At 43.8% G+C, this 23,546-nt stretch overlaps 1 protein-coding gene across 1 annotated transcript; it reads right to left on the minus strand.

The window, feature by feature from the left end:
- Window positions 1–1,706: 1,706 nt before the first annotated feature.
- Window positions 1,707–22,367, minus strand: DHRS7 (dehydrogenase/reductase 7). Its single transcript, XM_042799236.1, has 7 exons — window positions 22,225–22,367; window positions 17,136–17,288; window positions 10,959–11,065; window positions 9,741–9,980; window positions 4,286–4,408; window positions 2,642–2,857; window positions 1,707–1,921 (listed from the first exon to the last, which is right to left on the minus strand). The coding sequence occupies exons 1-7, from the start codon at window positions 22,349–22,351 to the stop codon at window positions 1,886–1,888; spliced, it is 1,002 nt and encodes a 333-aa protein (XP_042655170.1). The 5' UTR covers window positions 22,352–22,367; the 3' UTR covers window positions 1,707–1,885.
- Window positions 22,368–23,546: the final 1,179 nt, after the last annotated feature.

Genomic DNA, 23,546 nt, shown 5'->3' on the forward strand with positions numbered 1-23,546 from the left:
TCCTGGAGCCTGCCTCTGTCCCATTCCTGTGCCATAAAGCAGCAGCAGTTGTTGAATGGAATGAAGTGTTAGGGAAGTGAATGGTAAATGCTTTTGTCCTTTTTGGAAAGTTTCTGGTTTTGTCATTGTCCTTGGGCATCAGCCCCCTCTCTGAAAGAGGTAATTTCGTTGCCACCTGGTCCCTGTCGCCTCTACTGCTGCTCTGTCCATGCTGTTCTTTCCCAGGCTGGTGGTGGCAGCAGCACGGGCTGTGAAGGTGGGTCTGTCTTTCCATGTCTCGCAGCAATTGTCCTTAGCTCAGGCAAAGGAAGCGAGCTCCCCTTTGAGCACAAAGGCTTACACGTTACTGGTAGAGCAAAAGCAGAGAAACCTGTGTGTGCCTGGAGCGCCAGCCTTCTGCTGTGCCAACCCTGCTGTGGATTAGAGGGCGGAAGCTAAAGCATCCTGCCAACATCGTCTGCATGTGTGTTGTATTAGGGGCTGCTGCATTTTGTCGTGCACTTGCTGCTGCCTCTCGAGCGCGTTTCACAAACCACAGTGTGGCAACTGGTGTGTTGGCAAGTGAAATGAACCTCCCGTTCTCCCAGAACAGCGTGAGACGAGACACACGCCTTGTCGTTCGATTAGTCTTTTTTCTAGACAGTAGTTTCCATCTCTGCTAAATGTCATGGTGAAAAAACATCACCCTTGGCTTATTCTTAGCTATGGTTGGAAAGCTTCAGTAATGTATAAATGGGTTGTTACTCTTTTATTATCACTCCGTGATGTAACTAAGAATTTTTCTTACCTGGATAGTGTGTGACACGAGGTACATCCGAACACTCCTGAGGTCTTTGTTCAACAGCAAGAAGGTCACCAGGCGTGGAAGCACTGATGTGTTACCGCGGCAGAGGCACTTCTAGCTAACGGGTGGCAATGGGACAGTAAATGTTTCTAAAAGTACCGTCCCCAGTGCCTCCTGGCTGCTGCTGTCCAGTACCACCAGGACTGTTGCGACTGGCCTCTGCTCCGGAGGGGAGGGCCTGCTCTACTCGGCTGGGAACGCTGCTTCTATTTCAAGCAATGTCATTGCCTATAATGCGCTGCCTGCCCCAACTCAGCTGACACTAGCGCTGCTGTGAAATGGATTTCTCGTTACTACTGTGTCCCCTCTGGTAGCCAGAGGCTGTTCTGCTGCAGGAACTTTTGCCCACTCCTCCCTCCGTGATGTGCTACTGCTGTAACGTGGGCCAGGGTCAGAGCAAGGCTGAGGCCTGCCTGCGCCAGGGGTTACAGTGACACCATCAGCCTTTACAAAACAACCCGAAGGCTGAGGCCTGGGGGCTCTGCAGTGGTGCCGAGAGCCGTGAAGAGTAAGTACTTCTAAATACTGTGCCAGAAGTTAAGGGATTTAGCCCTAACTCTACATTTTCCTCTCGGACCACCTGTACAGAACTGAAATATAATCTTTTCCCACAGGAACACTTCACAAACACAGACTATACCTCCCTACCCTTCATACCACAAGCTTCTACTTGTGGGGTGGGTATTTTAGCTCAACGGCCATTAGGAAGGAGAGTGAGGAAAACAGGATCCTGGGGGCATATAATTTTTAGCCTGCTCGTCAAGCGTTTAGCAATGTCATAGCAGCAGAAAAAGTAACACTGCCTGGCCTCTTCTGTCTCAACTCTTGTAAGCTTAGAAGTTTGGCCTGTGGAAGTCTGATATGAAATGGGCATGTCTAGAAAGAGATTTTTATTTAGGCAAGTGTGTATACAGCTTGATAGATTTGTCAAGTTACATAATGACAAAGCTACAACAGATAAAAAATAGCTTTTCTTTTCAGTCACATAATATGAAAAGTTTCTCAGCCTTAGCACAAGCAGGATTTTGAACACCTTTATCCTTACTTCTTCTTTCTTGAGTAAGAGGCATCAGCGTCCTGAAGTGAGAATACGTTAAATCAGTATTTTTTTCCCTCCTCTTACTCATGTCCTTCACCCACAGTGTTATTTTGCCTGAAACGGGTTTTGATAGTGGGCAGTCACAGTGTGGAAGCAGGAAGTTTTAAGCTGCATGTGCCACCTTTATTTTTGCACTTCCTGCTTTTGGAGTACTTTGACAGGTTTTTTTTTTTTTTTGTACCAAGTTCAACAAAAAAACACAGTAAGAAAAATACCATCTACCAAGCAGTAATGCAGGAGCAGAACCTCGCTCTGCAGGGATGTAAGCAGGCGTGAAGAGCCCTGGCAGACACCAGTACTGCGTAACGTCCTTCTGGGAGGGGCTCTGGTTATGTGCCCGATATGAAAACTAGGCCCAGCCAAAGGGAGGCATTTTCAAGTCTTCAATTATTTAACGCAACTTGGAATTACGCTAGTGGCTTCTAGCTGAGCTCTGCGTTAAGGGCGAGGGCTGAACCTGCAGCCTGTGTGCTGAAGCTCAGAGCCAGACCTCTGGCACTACACGCTGTACTGGCTTCACCGTAACTCTAGGCTAGCCGGCCTGCAGCCCCGGAGCCTGGCCTGGCATCACCTGCTAGGGAAGCGAGGAGAAAGGGAAAAAGAAACGGCTCCGAAGTGCGATCCCAACGTTCCCACGGCTGAAGAGCCCGTCAGCAGAGTAAAAAAAAGCAAGCGAGCAGGGAGAGGAATAACCTTACCACTCCGCTCTTGAAGTTCTGTATCCTCCTCTTGCCCATTCTGTTCATCAGCCACCAGGCCCAGGTGGGCGCGTACTGCCAGAGGTAGCAAACGCCCAGGTAGGGGTGGTCGCTGACCCAGGCCTCCTGCAGGTCGTTGGCCACGCTCACCAGCGTGAGCCGGACGCAGCGGGCGGTCGGCATCTTGTGGGACTGGTCACCGCTGTTCTCTAGGGACTGGAGGGGAGAGGGAGCAGCGAGGGATTAGAACTGGATCTCTGTGAGGGGCAGGCTCTGTACAGCAGACATGCTCCCCCCCCCCAGTTTCTCTGCTGTGCGCAGTAACCCGGCCAGTACAGCAGAGACCGGCGCTGGGGCACGCATCCCCCCCAACAGCCTCTAGTTTTCAGCGTGGGAACACTTGGCACCTTCTGTTAGCAGGCATGCTGAAATAAAGCACTTTTTAAATTAATGCCTCAATTGATGGGTCAAAGGTTTAAAAAAAAAGGCTGTCCAAACTCTTGTCCTGCTTCAGCATGGCTTCTGCTTTATTGTGAACAGATCTATCAGAACTGGTTACCCGTTCCGCAGCGGAGGGCTCTGAGGAACGGGAACTTTCCTGTTCCCAGCTGCCCACCCCGTTCCATGCTACAAGTTACTCAGTAACCAAGTTAGTAGATAAGGCCACGTTCCCCATTAACTTAAATATTCCTGCCAGCTCTGCTCTGGGGGCAGTCATCTCAAACAAGAGAAAAGCAACAGGCTGGTTGTCCACATGTATCGCTTAATGAACATAAGCCACAGCCCTGTGAATGTATCTACATTTCACTCCAGCAGTAACAGAGTGCTCTGTCAATCTGTTCTTTTATTTCCCAGAGCAAAAGCAATTCTGGTCTAGACTCAGCCTTCCTCCTAGGTTTTTTGCCATGCTGAAATCTGAGGAATTTGTTTTGCAAGCTTTCCAGATTGCACAAAAAAGTACAGCTTTTCTTTCACGGAAGTATGAAGTTTTGCAAGGCAAAAGTCCTTTCAAAACCCAATTCAACAATGGGACATCTCCCACACTCGTGGGTTATCCTGAACTTTAAATTGATTGAATTTAGGACAGATTACATATCATAGTAGCAATTTTTGCCAGCGACTTTGTTAGACAGCCTTTATTAAGAGCAATTGTGCAGTTGGAAGGTTTTGCTTTTTCTCCTTGAACAATCCCTAACAGGAAAAGAACGCGTGCCTCGCATCAGCTGACTCCAGCGCCCTTGCCAACAACAGAGTCAACCGAACAGGGGACATTGTGACTAGGGCAAACAGAAAGCTACCTGTGCAGACAGGACAGTATCCTGCATGCAGAACTGTGTCCAGAAAATCCTGGCCTTTCCCCCCACAGCTGCAGCAGGGTGGCTGTACAGTAAATTTTACTAGAGTTGGGTTGTATGTATCAGAAGAGAGAAGGCATAACAATTTTCAAACTTTATTTTCATTCAGTATGGACTTGATACCACAAAGAATTACAAGACTGTACATAGTTCTGTACCAATCAAAGCACTTCTTGGTAAGAAGATGAGATTAGTGTTTGCTAGGAGGAGAAAAAGAAAAGAAAACCACGAAAGGATCACAGGGCCTGCAGCAAAAGTTGGATTTATTACAACAGAATTGTGTTCTTACCTTTGCAAGATTCTCCGTAAAGACATTTTGTATAATCTTGGACTGTACAGGCCCTGGGCATATGTTGATAATGCTTATCTCAGGGTAGTCAGTCAGCTCAGTCCGGAGAGAATTGAAAAAGCCCTAGAACAAAAGACTAGAATGTAATCTTCCTTTGCCAGGTCTCCTTGTGTAGCAAGGTTCAGCTGTCTACATATTTTCATACTAACCCTATGCTGTAAAGATAACGGTATTCCACTAAAAGCAATTCCTACTGCATTCTTTGACCTTTCACATTCAATGGGTAAGTTAAAATCTTATCTGCAATTATAGACACTGATATATAAGTCAATAAGGAATCTATCCTTGGCTTCTCAAATATTCAATCATTTCTCTGAATTACAGCCAGATTCTGCTGTCCCTGCACGGAGGATGAGCCTCACTGCTTTGGTAGTGGAAGTGCCACCAATCATAAGAACTGTACTGTCATGAAAATTATCTTTTTCAGGTGAATTGCTCTTTGTGGTGATATTAAAGATTTTTAATTGTTTCTACTGAGTAAGTGGCACTGATTTTACATAAGATAAGGAGGAAAACTTATCAGCATATCAAGTCAAAGGTGCACCCCAATATTTTAGGGGGTAATTCTGCACCACTGAATTCACTGCGGAGTTTGAAATTTGCATCCACATAGATATAAATCTTATTTCAGCTCAGGAATATCTTACCAGTGTATCCACGTTAAACTATAATTACAAAAGATGCAAGTATTTGTTTTCTGCAAGCTAACAGAATGCAAATTTTCTTAATCTCTGTAGAAATTCACATTTAGACAGCAACTATTCTGGGGAACATGACCGATTCAGGAAGGTGCTTCCTATCAAAGTTGCTGATCAAGCACTGCAGAGCTGTAATTCAGCAACCACCGCATCATGTCCTGTCTTTGACCTGGTTAATAAGAGTTCCCTGTATTTATTCTAACACATAATTTTGTGTCACAGAGAGTGAGCACAAGCTGATAAAACTTCTCCCACTGTAGTAAAAATTTATAATTTGTAATCCCATCCAGTTTGGGAAGACTTGGTTGACCCTTGGTCAGCTTGGCTGACCCTGAGCTCTTCACTAAATCGCAACACAGGTCTACAATCCGTCAGATACTCTCCCGTGATGGCACAGAAGTCATCAGCTGGGGCGACCCACCAGAGCTAGGCAATGAGTTGCACACCGGTGCACACCTATGACCAGGAACATGGGCTCTAATTTCCCAATTTCTGGTGACTAAATCCAGTTTATAGATTGCCTACACACTGTGCAGTTAGGTTCTGTAAAAACGCTGACCATGTATTTAAAGTTACAAGTACCTGCAGGCCCCATATCACATATCAGATCCTTACAGTGTGTTATCACAGCCCAGATACGTGTAACTTCTAGAGGACTAAATTCTAGTATTAAAGATACTTAGATGCCCAGAAGTCTGCTTCAGGACTCATTGGAAAGCATCTGAGATCTGCCAACCACCCAGTTGTTTTGGATTAAAAACCCAGGCCCTCCCCTAGATTCCCTGCTCCCCCGAGGAGCCTCCTCCACCCTGGTGCGCACCTTCCGCTGAGGCACCGATACAGCTGTGCTCTGCCCACCCCTCCAGGCTAATGCTACAGCCCCGACCTGCACTTTCCACATCCCCTTCTTTCCCCAAGGGGTCCTGAGCCCACTTATCTCAGGCTCTCCTAGAGACACAGCCTGAACAGGAGCCTACACGGCTCTCTTCCCTCCTTGGGCGATCGTGAGTTATTCCATCAACGCTGAAGCGCGTGAGCAGGACTAAGGGAGAGCTCTCCCACCCTGCCCCATCACCCCCTGGCAATTTCGGGCACTGAGGAACACAACTGACTCCCATCTTGCCTGAAGGAGGCAAACTTCCCCGAGTCGAGGAGGTGGAAGGGTGCGTGCCTGTGACTGATAAAAAGGAAGCCAGAAACACTGCTCAGTCACTTGTCACAAGGCACCTACACCAGCTTAAATGCTGAGAGGCTTCTGGGATCCAAGTTCTACCTAAAAACGGGTACCTGCCCGCAGGGCTGAGTAGCCACACGAAGGCACACAGCAGTCGCCAGCTCCGTAGGCACCTTCAGAGCCACCCTGCAGACAGCACTGGCTCCGGCACACCCCGCTCCCATCACTGCTTCTCTCCAAGGGGTACAGAGGGAGCCCTGCTGACCTGAGCAGGCTGCAAGACACCACAGTCTGAGTGTTGGTCCAGTGAGCTTGTTACCTTTGGAGATCCTGTCTACACAGTAGCCCAGCACAGGGCTGCTGAGGCTTTTTTCAGAGTGCTGTTTGTGTAGCACTGGCAAAGTCCCTGCTATTTCGTGAAAGGGTTGCACAGGCTCTAAAACATGAAATGCACGTAGCCAGAGATCACTGCAAGCTCCTATTTCTGCTCTGTGGCCATTCTGCTACGCCACTCTCCATTTCAAGGGGTTTGTGTGCCCCCTCCTTCCCCTGTGCTGCTGTTCCAAGTTTTCACACCATGGAAGAGGTGTAGCCTTTACCAGGAACAACAGGATGGCCAGGACACTTGCTTAGCTGAAATCCTGGCTGATAATGCACTCAACAGAGCCTCTTAAAGACCAGAACCTCACATACTCTGTCCCCTCTGGAGGCTTTATCTACAGTATACACAGGTTCTTTAATTCCAGCACTTATCTTAGATATCCAAAGGTAAGTGGTATGAAATTCCTCCACTTTCTCCCAGAAGAGAAGCTTAAAATTCCCAAGTAAGAAAAGAAAGCCCTCTCTTTTCTTCAAATTCAGGAAGGTTAGACCCAGATTTGAGACCAGTAAAGGAACTCAAGTGCAAGAGGGAGAATCTGTTTCCACCAAGCCCAGAGCAAAGCCAGCTCTAACATACAGACACAGGGTGTGTGGAACAGGAACAGCTTTAAGCAATTTCTGCACCTCTCCAGCTTAGTGACCAAACCCTAGAAGCACCTGAAGAAGGCGAGGCTGAACTGACTTCTACTACGGCAGAAACATTTAGAAATTCCCCTAATGATCAGAATCTGGACAAAGAGAGTAATGGTTGCTGCTCAGTGCAGTCCATCTGCTTATTAGACAAGTTCCTGATTAAGGAACATTTTGAAGGCCACCAATTCCGATCCACTCCACATGCCACCAATTATATGAATTATAACTAGATGAATGGCACATGATCTCCATAAGCATCATCACACTGGGAGAGAGACTGCATCAGTCAGATGCAGACTCCCGTGGACTTGACTCATGCTCTTACAGCACTCCCAGATCTGAAATAAAGGGTAATTTCATCAGTAGAATGTTGTTATGAAGAATTCCAATTGGCATGAATCAAAGCATAATTGTCTCAAGAACAAATTTTAATTCTTAGCAGAATTCCTTCCTTCCTCCTCCAACTGCTATTTAAAAGAAATTTTAAAAAACACAGCAACAAAACAAACAGGAACAGAACAAAAAGAGGGACTTTTTCACAAAAGGCTTAATTAAGATTGCAGCATTAACTGTGTCAGCTATCGTAGACTTCAAGGCACGAATTTAAAAAAAACAAAAACTGTAATAGATGAATTCATGTCAGATAGGCTAACATATTTAATAATTGGTGACCCAAATTCGACCTTCATTTCCAGATCTTAGAATACAGGTTGATACAAGAGGGGAAGACACAACATGGAAAGCATCACTTTATGCTTCATTTTGTCCTTCCCCTACCCTCTCTCCAGCCTTTTCTTCTTGCTCATTGTCAGAGATGGGCTACTGGGCTATCTGAAGGGGACTGCCATTCCCACAGACTTCCTCTACCTGAACTGTACTGGTGAAGTTTGGTATTTCAAAACAGCTCTCCTACTTTTCGGGGGTTTCATGCCCATGTCTAGCTGTAACTCCCGACTGATAAGAGACTCTCAGACACAGTCCTTTCAAAAATCTACACTGCAAACCTCATGTTTTAACACCTGCAGTTAGTATTTGCAGAATTACTGTGAAATAAGCAAGAAATGAGGTTTGGAACCTGGCCTGGTTATTGAGCAGAGATAGAAGCTAACAAAGGTATAAGCAGTTCAGTTAGCTTATTTTTAATTAATCCAGAAATTTTAGTAAACTATCTCAAGAACATGGAAGAAACTTAACATGAGATTCAGAGGTCTGAGAATTTTTAAAGCAACACGTAAATTCCTCATGCTCTGCAACTAATTAGCCATGCTTAGACCAACTACACCACACCCAAAAGATAATTCAACCGAAAGAACTCTTAATAAAGGAGCATGAAGGGAATTCATATTTCTGCTCATTCCATTCTTCTAATTTAAATCTACTAGACTTAAACCAAAAGCTGGCCTCTAATGGGCAATTTCATCGCTGCCACTCAAATGAAGAGCAGCAGATCTCTCTCCATCACTATCTGCAAATGTTTTATTAGCAGAGGCCTGTCACTGTCTTCTACATCTTCATTCTTCCAAGTGGCTCATGGCTTTGCAATGTCAGCCACTTGTTTTTGTTGCTGTTAGTCAAATTGTCAAAAATATATTGATCCCATTGCTTAAGCAAAGTGATTTATTCTGCTTATGTGTTTAAATTCTTACTGAGGGAGTGAGAATGTGCCAGTTTTGTAAATCATCACTAAGCACAGCTGAAGTTTATTTTACTGAGATCAAAATGTACCTTACGTTAGCAGGAAGTCAAACAGTGGTGAAAGACAAATATGTCTAAATAAATTTACTAGTTAAACAAATGATTCCTCGATAACACAGGCTTTCTTCTCTCCCCAAATATTCTTCTGAGCTCTTTTATGTTTTTCTACACAAGCGAGACTACTTTCAAAAACTTTTTCCAAGCAATATTGAAAGTTAAGTGTTAGGCAGAAGATAACTTCCTAAGGCAGTATGAGCTGCCAGTTTCTCACACCACAGCAAGATTCAGAACTGTTGGGAAGATGTGTTCTGATGTTCCCAGATAGATCAGAATTCTCATTTCTCTGAGTAGTCTGATTTACCACTCACTGTTCTCACTTTACTATCCTAAAGATTTCCTGTAGTCTTAAAACTCTCACAAGTCACTTTTCCTCCCTAACTGAATTAAGATTAGAACATTAGGGCTTCTATAAACCACAAAATAATCCTCTGATTTAGGTATTCCTTCACCTGAAGGCCAGAGGCTAAGGTCTTGTTTTTCACACTGGAATTTAACTACGTAGTAGTTAGGACCAACTAAGATGGCATTTGAATTTTAGTCAGGAAAATAAATCTACGCTGGGAGCTGAGATATTTCACATTTCAGAGCAAATTAATTTTAAAGGACTTTTGAAACACGTGAAAGCTACACATGCTGTGTGCAATTTCAGGTAAGACTTGTGTTTTCTGCACAGAATAAAGTCCTCTGCTACAGCACTAACTGCTGCTGGTCTATTACACAACAAGACTTAATTAATCTCAGAAATTTAACTTACCTGCAGAGCATGCTTGCTGGCACAGTACCCAGTGGCAAGAGGAGCTCCCATGATACCCATCACACTGCTCACAGTAACAATCTTTCCTTTTTTCCTTTGGATCATGTGATTCAGGACATGTTTTGTTAAAGAGATTGTACCTAGGTAGTTGAGTTCTATTATGGCACTGTAGACATCCAGGTTTGTATCCACAAACAGAGAGCGTTGGGAACGTCCACCATTGTTGACCAAAACATCAATCTCAGGAAAGATACAATGATATATCAGTATAACACATTTCCTTTAATACTTGTGCTTCATCAGACAATTGTTAAGTGACTACTCTCTTCCCTCTAGTGTCATCTCTGCCATACACAAGATGTATCAGCTGCTGAAGAAGTTTCAGCAGTTGCTCTGCCCCACTAGAATTCCCCTTCAAACTGAGGGCTGGCTAATTTTGAGCTGAGTCAACAAAACAGGAATAGTGTTTGATGCTAAACAAGGTTAACTCCTAGTACAGGAACACTGGCAGCTGGAAAGTTGTTTTCCACACAACATTTTTTAACCGTACAGCACTGTAACAAATAACACAACACTCAGGTCCTAGAAGGTGACCTCTGAAAACAAGTTTTGTGCAAAACCAGAAAACAATTAGAGTAAAGAATAGAAGCAGCAAATCTGTTGCCAATAGCTTCACCTTGAAACCAAAATATCAGTGGACCTAGCTTGAAGCTTTGCATGTTGTACTCAATGTTCATCACACCTGACTGCTATTTTCTTAACTTCGTATTCTGGACCAGCAATGTAGAAAACTATGCACAAAACAAGGAAAACAATTGTGCCTGGTGTCTAGTTTTGTCCCATGTGGCACTGAACCCAAATGGCATGCATTACTGTTCTGACTTTCATACACAATTTTAAGCCCTAAATACACAGCTGGGGATTGTTCCAGTTGGTCCAGAAATTCAGTGACATCAAGCAAGTGAATTTTTAGTTCTTGGCAATGACCAGTGATTATTTGTTCATTGCTGCATCTCTGTAAAGCCTGCTGAAACCCAGAAGCAAGCAACAGAAGGGATAAAAATTCAGGTACTTTTTAGCAAGTTAATATTGAAACTTAAGAAATGTGTAGACACTGGTGAATTTACCGTACAATAGAATAAAAGTAACATACAAACATAAATGCAGGGATAGGAGATGGAGAAGAAAAAGAAGTTTAACTCCAGAAGCACACCTTACCTTGCCAAAATGCTTAAGAACGCTGTTGGTTGCGGCTTCATGAGAGCTTCTATCAGTCAAGTCGAGACGTAGAACAAGGATATCTTTTTCACCCAAGTTACTAATCTCTAAAAACAACCGTAAAGTGAGTGTGAACCAGTAATATTGCTGACATAACAATTGTGGGAAATGTAATCTGCTTTTAAACACCACATTTTCACTAAAAAGATGCCAAGAAACCATGACACTAAGTTGGAAATCAAATGTGTGTTTTGCTTTCATTTTGATCTCCACATAGCATCCACTGTTAATCTGTTCCTACCAAGTCTTTCTTTTCTTATCATTATGTTTTTGCTTGTGAAAAGCTTGACTTTATTAAACAGGCTTGTGTAGCACAATATAGCCAATTCGATTCTTCAAATAAATTGCAATAGTTGGGAGTAACATGCAACAAGATTATCCAATACTGACATTTTTCACTGAGCCACTCAGAAGCACGGCGTACTGGCAGCCTTGACACTTTGCTTGTATGTTAACTGGTCAAGACTGTTCATTCCTGACAGTACAGTTTAGACCCAAAACACAACATATATACATGAGTATATAGACTTTGCTATGAGGCAGTCTAGAGAAGCTAGATTATTGGAGGAGGTAGAAGGAGAAGGTTTTTGTTTAACTGACAACTTTTAATATATCCATCTCCTGAAATAAAAGTCAGCTCTCATCAAATTCAAGCCTTCATGTTGAGAGTTTCTACCACTGTCTCTTCAGAACAACTGACCTTTTCCATAGAAAGTATCTATTGAGCAGTGATTTGTTACGCTGGGGTTTTGGGGCAGATGACTCACAAAAATAAAATCTTTCATGTTAATAATTTTTTCAGGTTTTTTTAACTACATATAACGTTATTTTTCTACTTTATTTATAGTAGTTTGATAGTGCTAAACTGATTCCTACCACAACTAAGTGGTACCTGCTCCCCTTTAACCAGTTGCCCTCTTCAGAGAGCCTAACGCTCTGATTTTTTAATAATTACTTCTTGCATATACAGGTAAGGTTGAACTTCGTCTTTACAGCAATGTCTAAATAAGGATATTACTTAAATCCATAAGTTGCCTCTGTTCAAAGGTCACTAGCATTTAGGCAACTGGTTAAAATAAACCCATTTGCCTGGTTTAAAGCTACCAGTATTTCCATTTATTGCTCCCTCCAACATTTTCCCCTCCATTTCTTCCAGACACACAGCAGTAAAATCCACATAGCTTAAACTATCCTCTCAGAGACACACCTCTACCTCACGCTCCCTGAAGCAGGTTTGCACAGTTGAAACTTACTGGGATGCAGAGTGTTTCTGCTGTGGATTAACAAGACCACACGGTCAACCCAGCCAAGAAAGCTACACAAGGGGGAAAGAAAAAAGCAGAGGAAGCGACAGACTGCTGGTAAGGAAGGAAGTGCTCTTTTAGATGATGTAAGAAACTTTTGACTTCAGAAAATATCAAACCAGAAGCCTAGTTCTTGTTTTGGAGTAATCCATAGTCCGGTCTGATTTTCACCCCCCAAATCACGCAGACCATACATATCTATCAGCTTCCTTACTTCTTTCCTAGGGTAAGGAATCCTTTCTCCTCATTGACAGCTTTTACAAAACTTTAAATATCCTTGCTACCCTTTTTCTAAACTTCTACCGTCCACTCATCCCATTGGTTTTCTGGCAGATGACCAGAACTGTGAACATTGTTGAAGGCATGTACATGTCCCAATTTATATACTGTCAAAATGTTCTCTATTCCCTTTACTAATAAGCCCTAATATGACACTTCCTTTTCTGTCTATCAAACTGATGTTTTGAAAGGAACAATTAGATAACCCAGGAAAATACTTCCTCCATTACATTAACTCTACTCCAGCCCAAACCAGGACAGAGACCTTAGAGTTCATCATTTTACACAAATGCTAACATATGTAAGTTAATATCCTTTAGCAAAGTGTTTCCAGCTGCAAAGTGAATTGCACACGGCCACCAGCTTTCAAATGCAACACATCTGAAACTGAGCACTCAAAGCTCAGTCCACCCAGAATAAAGGCCACTCTCACACAGATGTGAAACTCTGCATTTCTAGTGCACAGCATTTTCTGGAGGTCATTTAAAGCCTCCTTACGCAGCAGCTTTGCACTACATGGCCTCTGGTCAAGATCAAACGGCCAAACCACCAAGCAGCAGGTCTTCTGACCAATGTTTTCCTATCAAGCAATCATGGGCTGCCTCTTTCCCATTGGACCTTCATTAAGTTCTAGTTACTTTTTAACTAAAACATGGTTAGAATCAAGCAAAGCCAGCTTGTTTTTTTGAAAGCCAGCTGCCTAAGGAACACTGACTCCAAAAAATATTTTGTTAGGACATGGAGTGTACACCTCCTTCCCCCAAGATTCCCCGGGGAGGATTTCAGATCAACAACTCTTTTTCAATACACGTTAATCCAAGATAGCAGTTTCTCACAACACCATAAATGCTATTACCCAGCATAGAGCCTTTATTTCCCAGCTCTTCAGCACTCCTTCTACCTTTTATTTCTTTCTTGTACTATGCCCTTGAACACAACATGAGCTTTTAGCAGAGGCTGAACAACATGGCCTCCTGAGGTCCATTCCAACCTCAATTACTGCATAATTCTGTAATTTATAGATTGTCATTCATTTGGCTTATCTATATTTAAATCATATTTGGGCTTTATCAAACCAAGAAACACATCCACCATCTGCCTTTTTTTTATCTTTTTAGGGCTTTTGAGAGAAAACAGACTCCAAAATTACTGGTGAAATTCAACTCACATTGCAGAGTGGCTGGGGGAAATACAGAAGCCACTCGCAGGAACCACATAAGTTATACAAGTTGTTTTCCATCCTTCCTGCAGAGAAGTGTTGAGTTGGCGTATGCATGACTCAACAGGTATTACCATAGTTTTTATGGTACTTCCCTTCTCTTTCTCTCCTTCAGCTTTTAAGCAGTGCAGAATGCATAAACACGCATCATAGGGTGGTGTCTGAATTTTGAACAAAATAAATGTGCTTGCTTTGATATTAATATGAAAATTATCTAGTTAAGTTGCTGCTGTGTATAGCATCTACAGCTGGAATGTTAAAGCCTATTAGCTTCAATTATGCCATATAATTCAGCCAAATTCGAGTTGGATGTTACATGTTGCAGCTCAATCTTAATCCATCCCAGACTAGTCAAAACTTACCGAATACCCTTGAACTCTTGCAAAAAGAAAACATGCAGGTGGAAACAGGGACAACCTACCCCAAGAAGCACATGGACCCATTGCCCAAGCATGCAGGGGTGGAATCAGGAAGATAATGCTCAGAGCTGAAACTGTTGAGGAATGTGAAAGGCAACAAGGACTTCATAGGTAGAGCACCAACAAAAGGAAGACCAAAGACAGAGTGAGCTCACTGCTGAAGAGGGATGGCGAGGAAGTGATGAAGGGCACAGGAAAATAGGAGGTACTCATTGCCTTCTTTGCCTTAGTCTTCACTGGCAAGGTCTCCTCTCAGGTCTCCCCCAATCCTGATGCTAGATTCTGGAGAAAAGAAATACTACCAATGTCAGAGGAAGACCAAGTTAGGGACGAACTGCACATACAAGTAGGGCAATATATACGTCCAAGATTTACAAAAGCTGGTCAATGCCACTCATCTTCAGAAGGTACTTGGTAAGTGGAGTAGCTCCCCAGTGATCAGAGAAAACCAAGTGTCACACACAGCCTAACCTCAATCCTTGGGAAAATTACGTGGCAATTCCTCCAGAAAGCAACTTCCAAGGACAAGGTGATGACTGGGAAAAGCCAGTGTCAATTTAGCATGGACATACAGTGCCTGACCAACCCAATTACTTTTTGTGTTGAGATGACTGGCTCTGTGGACAGTGGGAAAGCAGTCAATGTTGTTTACCTTGACTATGTAACTTTCTATGTTATCTTCTACAGCACCCGTGAAGCTATATTGGGGAAATATGAGAGGTCTAGGTGAGCGCAAGTGAAAACCAGGCTGGATCACTGGGCCCGAAGAATAGCAACCAACCATTCAAAGTCTAACTGGTGTCCAGTTATAAGTGGTATCTCTCCATGATCAATATATTTTAATATCTTCATTAATGACTCAGATGATGGGACAAAACAGGTTTTCAGCAAATTTTCGATTAGCATCACGTTCAAAGGAACAGCTGCTATGCCGAAGGGGAGGACTGCCATTCAGAGGCATCGTAACAAGCTGTAAGAACGGTCTGACAAACCTCATTAAGCTCAACAAAGCCAAATGCAAAATTTCACACCTGGGACAGATTAATGCCATACAGTACTGCCAGCTAACGTCCAAATGGTTAGGTATCAGCTCTCCAAACAAGACCTGAGGTCCTGATGGAAGGACAACAGCGAGTTGGATCTAAGTCAGCAATGAGTTCTGGCAATCACAAATGCTAGTGGGCTGCACTAGCAAGAGCAGACTGAGGGAAGTGACTTTTAAGTGCCTGCACTTAAAAACTGCATCTAGAGTACTGTGTCCTATTTTGGATCCCCTGGTTCAAGACAAATACTGATAAACTGGACATAGTGTAGCATAGGGCCACTAAGATCGTTAGGGGTTCTAGCTCACCTAATAATCAAGGAAAGGGGTGGCAAGCTGCGTTTATACAGCCTTAAGAAAAGAAGGATAAGAGAGGAGGGCAGACCAATTAGTCTCTTTCACTACTTAAAGGCTGGCTATAGAAAATACGGAGTAACTATGTTCCCAAAGAGTTTCCAATATTCCTACCAATCTGACCTATAGTTAAAATAAAGTTCAGCAGTGTATATTTGCAAAACACATGCCTACATAAGACCTTAAAGCTAGTACATACCACAGCTAAGACATTCACAGGGTTACTTCAAGTTGGCAGAGGCAGAAATTATCTCACATAAATCTATACTCTTGGATCATATCAAATAATTTTTCTGAATATTCCTTAGCATATCTCACTCTCATACAAGTGTTGCCTGAAAACAGATAGCCAGGATTATGGCTCCTGCCATCCTATCTAGTGTTACTGGTTTTGCAATGACAACAAACAGACACAGACGCAAATATAGTTGCATTCTGCTACTGACCGTTAAACATTGCGTCATATAGCTCTGAAATTTTGCCATAATTACCACTCAACCACAGTGTCATCTTATGTCCCTTGCTTCCTTCTGAAGATACCTATTTAAGTGACTGCTTTTTTTGAAGCATCAGAAAATAGAAATAAGGAACTGTGCATTTTTGAAGCTCCTTGATAGATTTTCATAGTAGCCCATTGCAACTTCTAGATTTCTAGAAAAGTTTAGGTGCTAACCCAAGACAAACATTTCATAATTCACCAGCACTCATTCCAAGTAAACTGTGGACATTGTCAACATTACCAGGAATTAACTGTCTGTGTCATAATATACTCAGTATAAAATACTGCACACTTAGCTACAGAGGATATATAGTCTGAAAAAGACAAAACATTAATCATGTTCAAAACTTCTATTTATCAACATGAATTAACTGTCTATCCCACTTGCTGTCAAGTCAGATAAGAGGAGGAAAAAAGAAAAACAGGAGGAATAAAGCCAGACTATTGACTCAGCAGACATATGAAAGAAACTGGAATAGTTAAACATTCCGCTTCACATTTGTTCCTCCACATCTACAGGAGATCCTCTTTCTTGCACTTGCTCAGAACAACTTTTTCTGAACACCTCTATTCATTCCTTTTCCAAAGAGATAAGTCAGTTGTCGGTCTGCCTGTAACATGCACAAACCTGGAAAGGACTTCTTAGTAGCATGCAGCTACATGGTTTTGTTCTTAAAAGTATGATACCCCTCATATTTATTCCCCTCAGTATTTATTCCTTTTCTTAATCTAGTATTTTACAAGGCTATCTGCATTTGCTAACAAAATTTTTAGGTAACATTGGCTTATGAAAGAACTCATAATGCAAGTCTCTACAAAGGCTTCTCACTCATGGAAAGAAAATACCCACTTCAAATGTACAGTAAAAGTTTACTATCATCATATATAAAGTCTACTTTCATCACGAAATTTATTCCTGTGATATGTGGGTTAGTATTTCTGTGTCAGCTCCATCACGGCAGGAATAGAACTGCTCACATGAAGTAGCAAGTTGTACTTACGAAGGCATTTCTTCTTCACTCTTTCCAGCTCATCCTCTCTTCTTGCTGAGATGGCAAGCAAGGCTCCTATCTTTGATAGCTGGTAAGTCAATTCTTCTCCAATTCCACTTGAAGCTCCTGTCACCCAGACGACCTTGCCACGCAGTTCATTTTCTAGCAAAACAATCAAGACAGTAGTTCACACACTGCTAATGACAGAATGAGCATTTAAGTCACTGCAGGGGTATAACCCAATACTTTTTTTACAAAATACGCTCATTTTTTTTTGGCTATCATAAAATCCTGACTTCTTTATTTTTTGGTCACATGCAGTTGTGAAATCATTCATAGCTGCTCTGTTGCCACTTGAGCTTTATTCCAAGGCTAATCTGAATAAATACTAACTATCTACCTCATGGAAGAAGTTTGACTACATTCTTGCAAGCCATCCACATGTAGCATTTCCACTAACCTCATTGAAAAGAGCTTCAGAGGAAAAGGGAATTCTTGGAAATGACAGGAAACAGTTACTGTATTGCAAATCCAAACAAAAGCCTAAGCAAACCTTTCCCAGTAATGTTCTACCTCAAAAACGTTCCTAAGTAATTGACAACAGAGGAAAATTCTCTGAACAAAGACAACCAAAGAGTGTTCATAAGAAACCAAATGAGTGTTCATCCACTCTGTTCTGTATCTGATGCAGGCTAATTCCTGCACTGGCTGGAGTACAGTACACAGAGTTCCCAAGGTGTAAGCTCACATGTGAATTCCCCATGTACTCATAGTTCCTGCCCAGGCATGCTTTTTTAACCTGTAGTATAAATAGCATGGTGCTCCTTTTACTCCTCTATTTACATGACAGTTCCCCCTTGTTTGCGATGGGAAAAGGCTTAGTTTTCCAGACATATATCCAAAATCATCAAATACGACAGATGGATGAAAATCACCATTTAATTCTAGAACATGATTTAAGAATGAATGATCACTAATGTCAGAGTACTTTCCGGAACATAGCATTGCCTGTATGTGTTCTCCAAGAAAAGTCTTAGTGAATATCAGTGAAAATCTGACTCAAGTACTCAGAGTACAGCTGACAGGAGCTCTTCCCTCTATTTCTCGAGATTGTAGACAAGAGTATTCCTTACAATGTCTAGCCAGCCAAGGAAGATTTTATGGTATAATTACAACAGCAGAGACAAATGCATTTCCTGAGACTTAAGCCAGTTCTATTCTGAAAATGGACAGAATAGCATTTTTTAACGCACTGAAACTTACCCACCCATTTCATTTAGCAAAAGTACTTCTTTTTCAGTGCAGCCAGTGGCTGGGACTGCTTTTACTTCCTGTTTACTTCAGTAATTGCTTCCTTGTTCTCTCTAAGCCACAATGTTTCAAATTTCTACTTTCAGAGCCTTAATGACATAAATCCCATGAAGAGATCAGCACCAAAACCTTCTACCCTTCTGACAAGAGCAGAGAGCTCTTAAGAATGACTATCAGAGCTCAGCTTGAGTATGTGGGACTGGGAGTGAGTATTATTTGTCTTTTTTTAAGCTGACTGTATTTTAGCCATAGCAAAATCCCTCCTAAAAGCAAATTTTGGTGGGTTTGGGTTGTTTGGGATTTTTTTTGTTTACTTTTAAAAGCAATAGCAGCAGCAGCAACAATAGACGCTTTCCAAAGGAAAGATGTGTTCTAAGGTTATGAACTTAGGAGGTGGAAAGATGTGTTGCTGAAACTGTAGGAATAACCACTGTATTAACCATAACACCAAATAGCTGCTGTCTATTCACACTCTTCTACAGTTTTATTCCAATACATTACCAATTCATTGAATTAACCACAAGAAACATGTGGGTCCATCTCTCCTATTATGGGTGTTTTTTTGGCAGAAAACTTGTGTAGACAAATACTACATGAATAAAACAGCACATGGACATACTTTCAACCCTGCTTACCACACTCATCTCCTCTTGCTACTGAAAACAAATCCACTTCCTCCTACCACACAGTTTCCCTGTTCCCAACCTGTCTTGGGCAGCTTCACTGCGGTTATTCAAGATCTTGTTCTGTGGACAGAATAATTAACTGAGATAAGGGAAGGTTTCCACTGATTCCCTAGTGCTGATAGTTACAAAACACTGAGCTACTGGGAATTAACTTAATGAAAAACCTAGCTCAAATGCCGTTGTAGAACAAGTATCGAAGCACCAGCTTGCTCTAGAATAAACATCTTGTTGTTACTGGAAATAAGTTTAAAAATTAACCATGACAAATTAAAAAACAAAAGCAGATTATACTATTACTAAGCATTAACTACTGTGTTAAAAGGCATAACAAATGAGAGGTTGAACAGAATAGCACTACAATAGTACAATTCTAAGTAATCCAACAGTAATCCAAGAAGTGCTTTTGTAGCTCTATTTAGGGTTTTTTCCAACATTTTATAGCTCTTATAGCACAAAGTTGCCATGTTATTTAATTCAAGAAAAAAAATTTGGGGTGGGGAGGTTTAAAGCAGAGCATCTTCCCCACAGCCCTGAAGAATCATACCCTTATTCACAGATTTAAGAGTAGGCTCCTCCTTAGCTTGATAATATTACCCTGCCTGTGAAAAGCACACCGTTTAGAGTGACTGCTGTTCAGCTAATGAAACGCAATACATAAGGAAAGTCACCCAGCATCCAGTAACCCTTGTATCATGGCCACACAAATATTTAGAAGATGGAAAGCAGTATAGCACCTGCCAATGACAAAATTCAGAAGTGAATTCTCCCTTGTCATTGAAATGGAACTGGTCTTACCTGTATTAAGGCCTGCCTTCATAATTATAGGTTACAGCACAAAAGACAGGAGATCAGTCTGCTTCCTGGTAAGTATTTTTATCTCCAAAAACTTTGACATCCATAATAATGTTGTACAAATGATGACACAGTATAATGACTGCAAGAGTGACAGCTCTAATAACAGCTTAAATAAAAATCAAGGTTTTTTTTCCCTGGGATACACACATATACTTACCTGGGCACGCTACATTACGTGAGCAATATGGGGAGGAAGAAAAGGGAGAACATACTTAAAGAAAAACATTTTCTAGTGCTTGTCCCTTCTGTTTTCCTACCTGAACAGTTAGGATCAGCACTGTGACACCAACACCTCTCATGTATATGGCTGAACTATCAGCAAAATGTCACTTAAACGCTACCATTTCAGCTACGTATTTTAGATAATTACAAGCACTGAGGCTTGGGGGCGAGGAAGGAGAAACACAGCTCACCTCTTTACAGAGCAAAGGAGCTTATGTTAACAAAATTCTGCCTGATTCTTCTTACACTGCATACTGAAACAACTACATCAGAAAATGACTACATCGGTTTTTATATGGGAACTTCTAGAGACTAGTTAAGCAGTTTCCAGGCTTCCAAAAAGACTGAAGGCTACATACAAATAATGCTATGTCTACCAGAGAGCTCTGACATCTTGATGTGCATTGCACACAGACCCCTTAGGACAAAGCTTCAATTCTGTTTCTATTAGTCAAAATTTATCTTGTTTCTCCACCCTGAGTCTTTCCGTGGTCTTTGCAAAATCCACATGCAAAGCTTTTTGTAGTTTTCTTATAGCAAGTAAACTACCTGATGAAGTTACTGTAAAACTTAGGGCTGAATATCTAAACAGTTACAGAAGATTGCTCACATAGATTTAAATTTAGTACTTCTGAGAGATTTATTACTTGTGCATGCTTTTCTGTTCTCTTCTCCACAATACGGACTAGCACTTTTGCAATAAGTTTCTACCAAAAGCAGATGACAGAGATATTTCAACAAGTTTGTCCTATTCTTCTCTTAAGCCCTTCCTAACACCAACCTTCAACCGCACCACCACACCCTACTGAATCATGGTCTCAAGCCCAAACCTTTACTCCATCACTCCCCCCCGCACCCATTCCCAATCCACATGCAGTCCTACCTGCCTACCTCAACCCAACATCCAGTTTCATTTCCCACATGGGGCAGCTTACAGTGTCCCTTGTCCCATCTTCTTTCAGATCAGCTTCTTCCCCCAACGGGTCAGATGCCAGAAGAGGCTGTTGCGTGGTCACTGTCAGCACCAGCTCCCTGTTTTCACCTCAACCACCCAAACCCAGTGGCTCACAGCAGCCTCAAACCGCCACGTCTGGCTAAGCTGAGGGGGGATATTCAGAAATCTGTGCCTTTTCTCATTGAAAGATTCTATTAAACAAATTAAACCTACGATTTTAAAAGATCTTTGTCCAGAAGCAGGCAGAGTTACAGTCAGAATAAAAAGATCAACATGAGCAAGAATTGAAAATCCTTGTCTGATGGCCATTGAATGAACTTTTGTATCCACAGGTGTCAAAAGCAGCACCTTACAGAAAAGTCGTTTAAAGGCAGTCAGCAACCACATGGTGCTGTCCCTTTATGCCTTTCACAGCACAATTCTTGGAAGAGGAAACCCATTTAATTGAAACACTAATATTCATGTTTATTTCACTGTAAACACTTTCGGCATTCCTGTGAAACTGAGATCTGCTTGAAGATGTCAGAACAAACTGAAACAGATGCTAAACAGATGACAAAGCAACTGATCCCGGCCAGATGTGCCAAGCATCCTCCTTTCTCACCCACCCTCCTTTGACAGTGTTCCTGAACCTTGCACTCACTGGGCAGCCTCAGTGATTCTGCATGCCGATGCCAGAACCGGCGATCTGCCCAGAAACTGTGCAAAACAACCATTTTTGGGCCAAACGAGCCAACCCCGCCACAGATCTGCTGGAGCTCGCCGCTGCTGTGAAGCTGCTGTTAGCCACTTTATTGGCATGAGGGGCGCCTTGCTGCGCAAGGGCACCAAAATTACGCTTTGGGGGATGTTTTTATGGACGAACCTGCGGGGCAGCTGTCGGGGAGCGGTTCCGCCGAGCTGAGGAGACTTCAGCCGCGTCCCTGGGGACCCCTCTCCTCCCCACACGCCTCCATCCTCTTTCCCCTCACGAAGCGCCCCAAACCCAGCCCCGGCGCCCCCGCGCCCTCCCCCGGACCTCCCGCCGCCACCCCCCCCGCGGTCGGCGGCTGCTGGCGGGCGGTTTTACCTGGCTTCTTCCCCCGCCACTCTGCCCACAGCAGCGTGAGGTCGCCGTCGACCCGCAGCCAGCGCAGCAGCAGGGCCAGGAGGCCGCCGCCAGCCAGCGCCAGCCAGAGAGCGCAGCCCCACGCCATGGCCGCCCGCCGCCGCCCGCCCAGCCCCTTTATCAAGGCCGCGGCGCGGCGGGAGCCGCCCCCGCTGCCCGGAGCCAGCGCCGGCCTCCTCCTCCCCGCCTCCCGCCACCCCTTACACCAACAACAACCACCCCCCCCCGCCTCCCGCCACCCCTTACACCAACAACAACCACCCCCCCCCCGCCTCCCGCCACCCCTTACACCAACAACAACCACCCCCCCCCCGCCTCCCGCCACCCCTTACACCAACAACAACCACCCCCCCCCGGCTTTCCCCGCCGGGCAGCTTCCCGCCGCGCCGGTCCCGAGGCGGCCCCGGCGGGAGCCCCCGCGGCGGCCGGCGCTGGGGGCCGCGGGGGGGGGGGGGGGGGGGGTCAAGGCTGCGGCGATAAGCGCTGGGTTTGTAGGGGAGAGGCCATGAGTGCGACGGGGTGAAGGCCGGTTTCTGGGAGCAGGGTCCTCTTCTTTGCTCTCCTCGACGTGCCCCCGAGGGGAGAGAACTGCCCGGCTTTTTTCTGATCTTAAACAACGCCGGCCTTCGCACGCCCGCGGTCATTGGGCCGGGACCCAGGGCGGTTTGGCTTCGGTGTTTAGAGATAAAAAACCAGACGCTGGAGATTCCTCTCCCCTTGAGAGCTGCGCGGCTGCAGCCGCCGCAGCCCCTGCCACAGACGGGACTGCGTCCCTTGCGCAGGAGGCAGCGGCGCGTTTCGCGGCGTGGGCGCCTTCCCTGCCCGGGTTCCTGCAGCAACACAGCCCCCCGCCACACCTCCCGCTGTGCCGGCTGCCACGGCAAACCTAATTTTCACATACACCTGCTCTGGCCAGCGTTTCAGACCTTGGAGTTAAACCCTGGTCTCTGAAATCAGTAGTGCTGGGTACCCACAAGTACTAATAACCCAGGGACTGGGGCATTCCTGGGCATCCCATCGCTCCCATCAACGGCTCTTCACCATAGCTTTGCTAGTTACTATGTGCAGAGGCACAAAACTGTTCTTATTACCTTCATGTTTCAAAGCCTTTCACAGCAGGAGGTACAGATATAAAAGGGGAACCTGCAATAATTCCTGCCTCCTTTCCAGACACTTGACACAAACGCATGCAGATCTTACGCAGGACAGGCCACACAGTTGTTCAGAAAGGGACACACAGCCTGTTACCAAAATCTCACAGGCTGTGTTCTGTCAGAACACTT

Source organism: Tyto alba, unplaced genomic scaffold (genome assembly GCF_018691265.1).
Source record: "Tyto alba isolate M040663 unplaced genomic scaffold, T.alba_DEE_v4.0 Super-Scaffold_29, whole genome shotgun sequence".
NCBI lineage: Eukaryota > Metazoa > Chordata > Aves > Strigiformes > Tytonidae > Tyto > Tyto alba.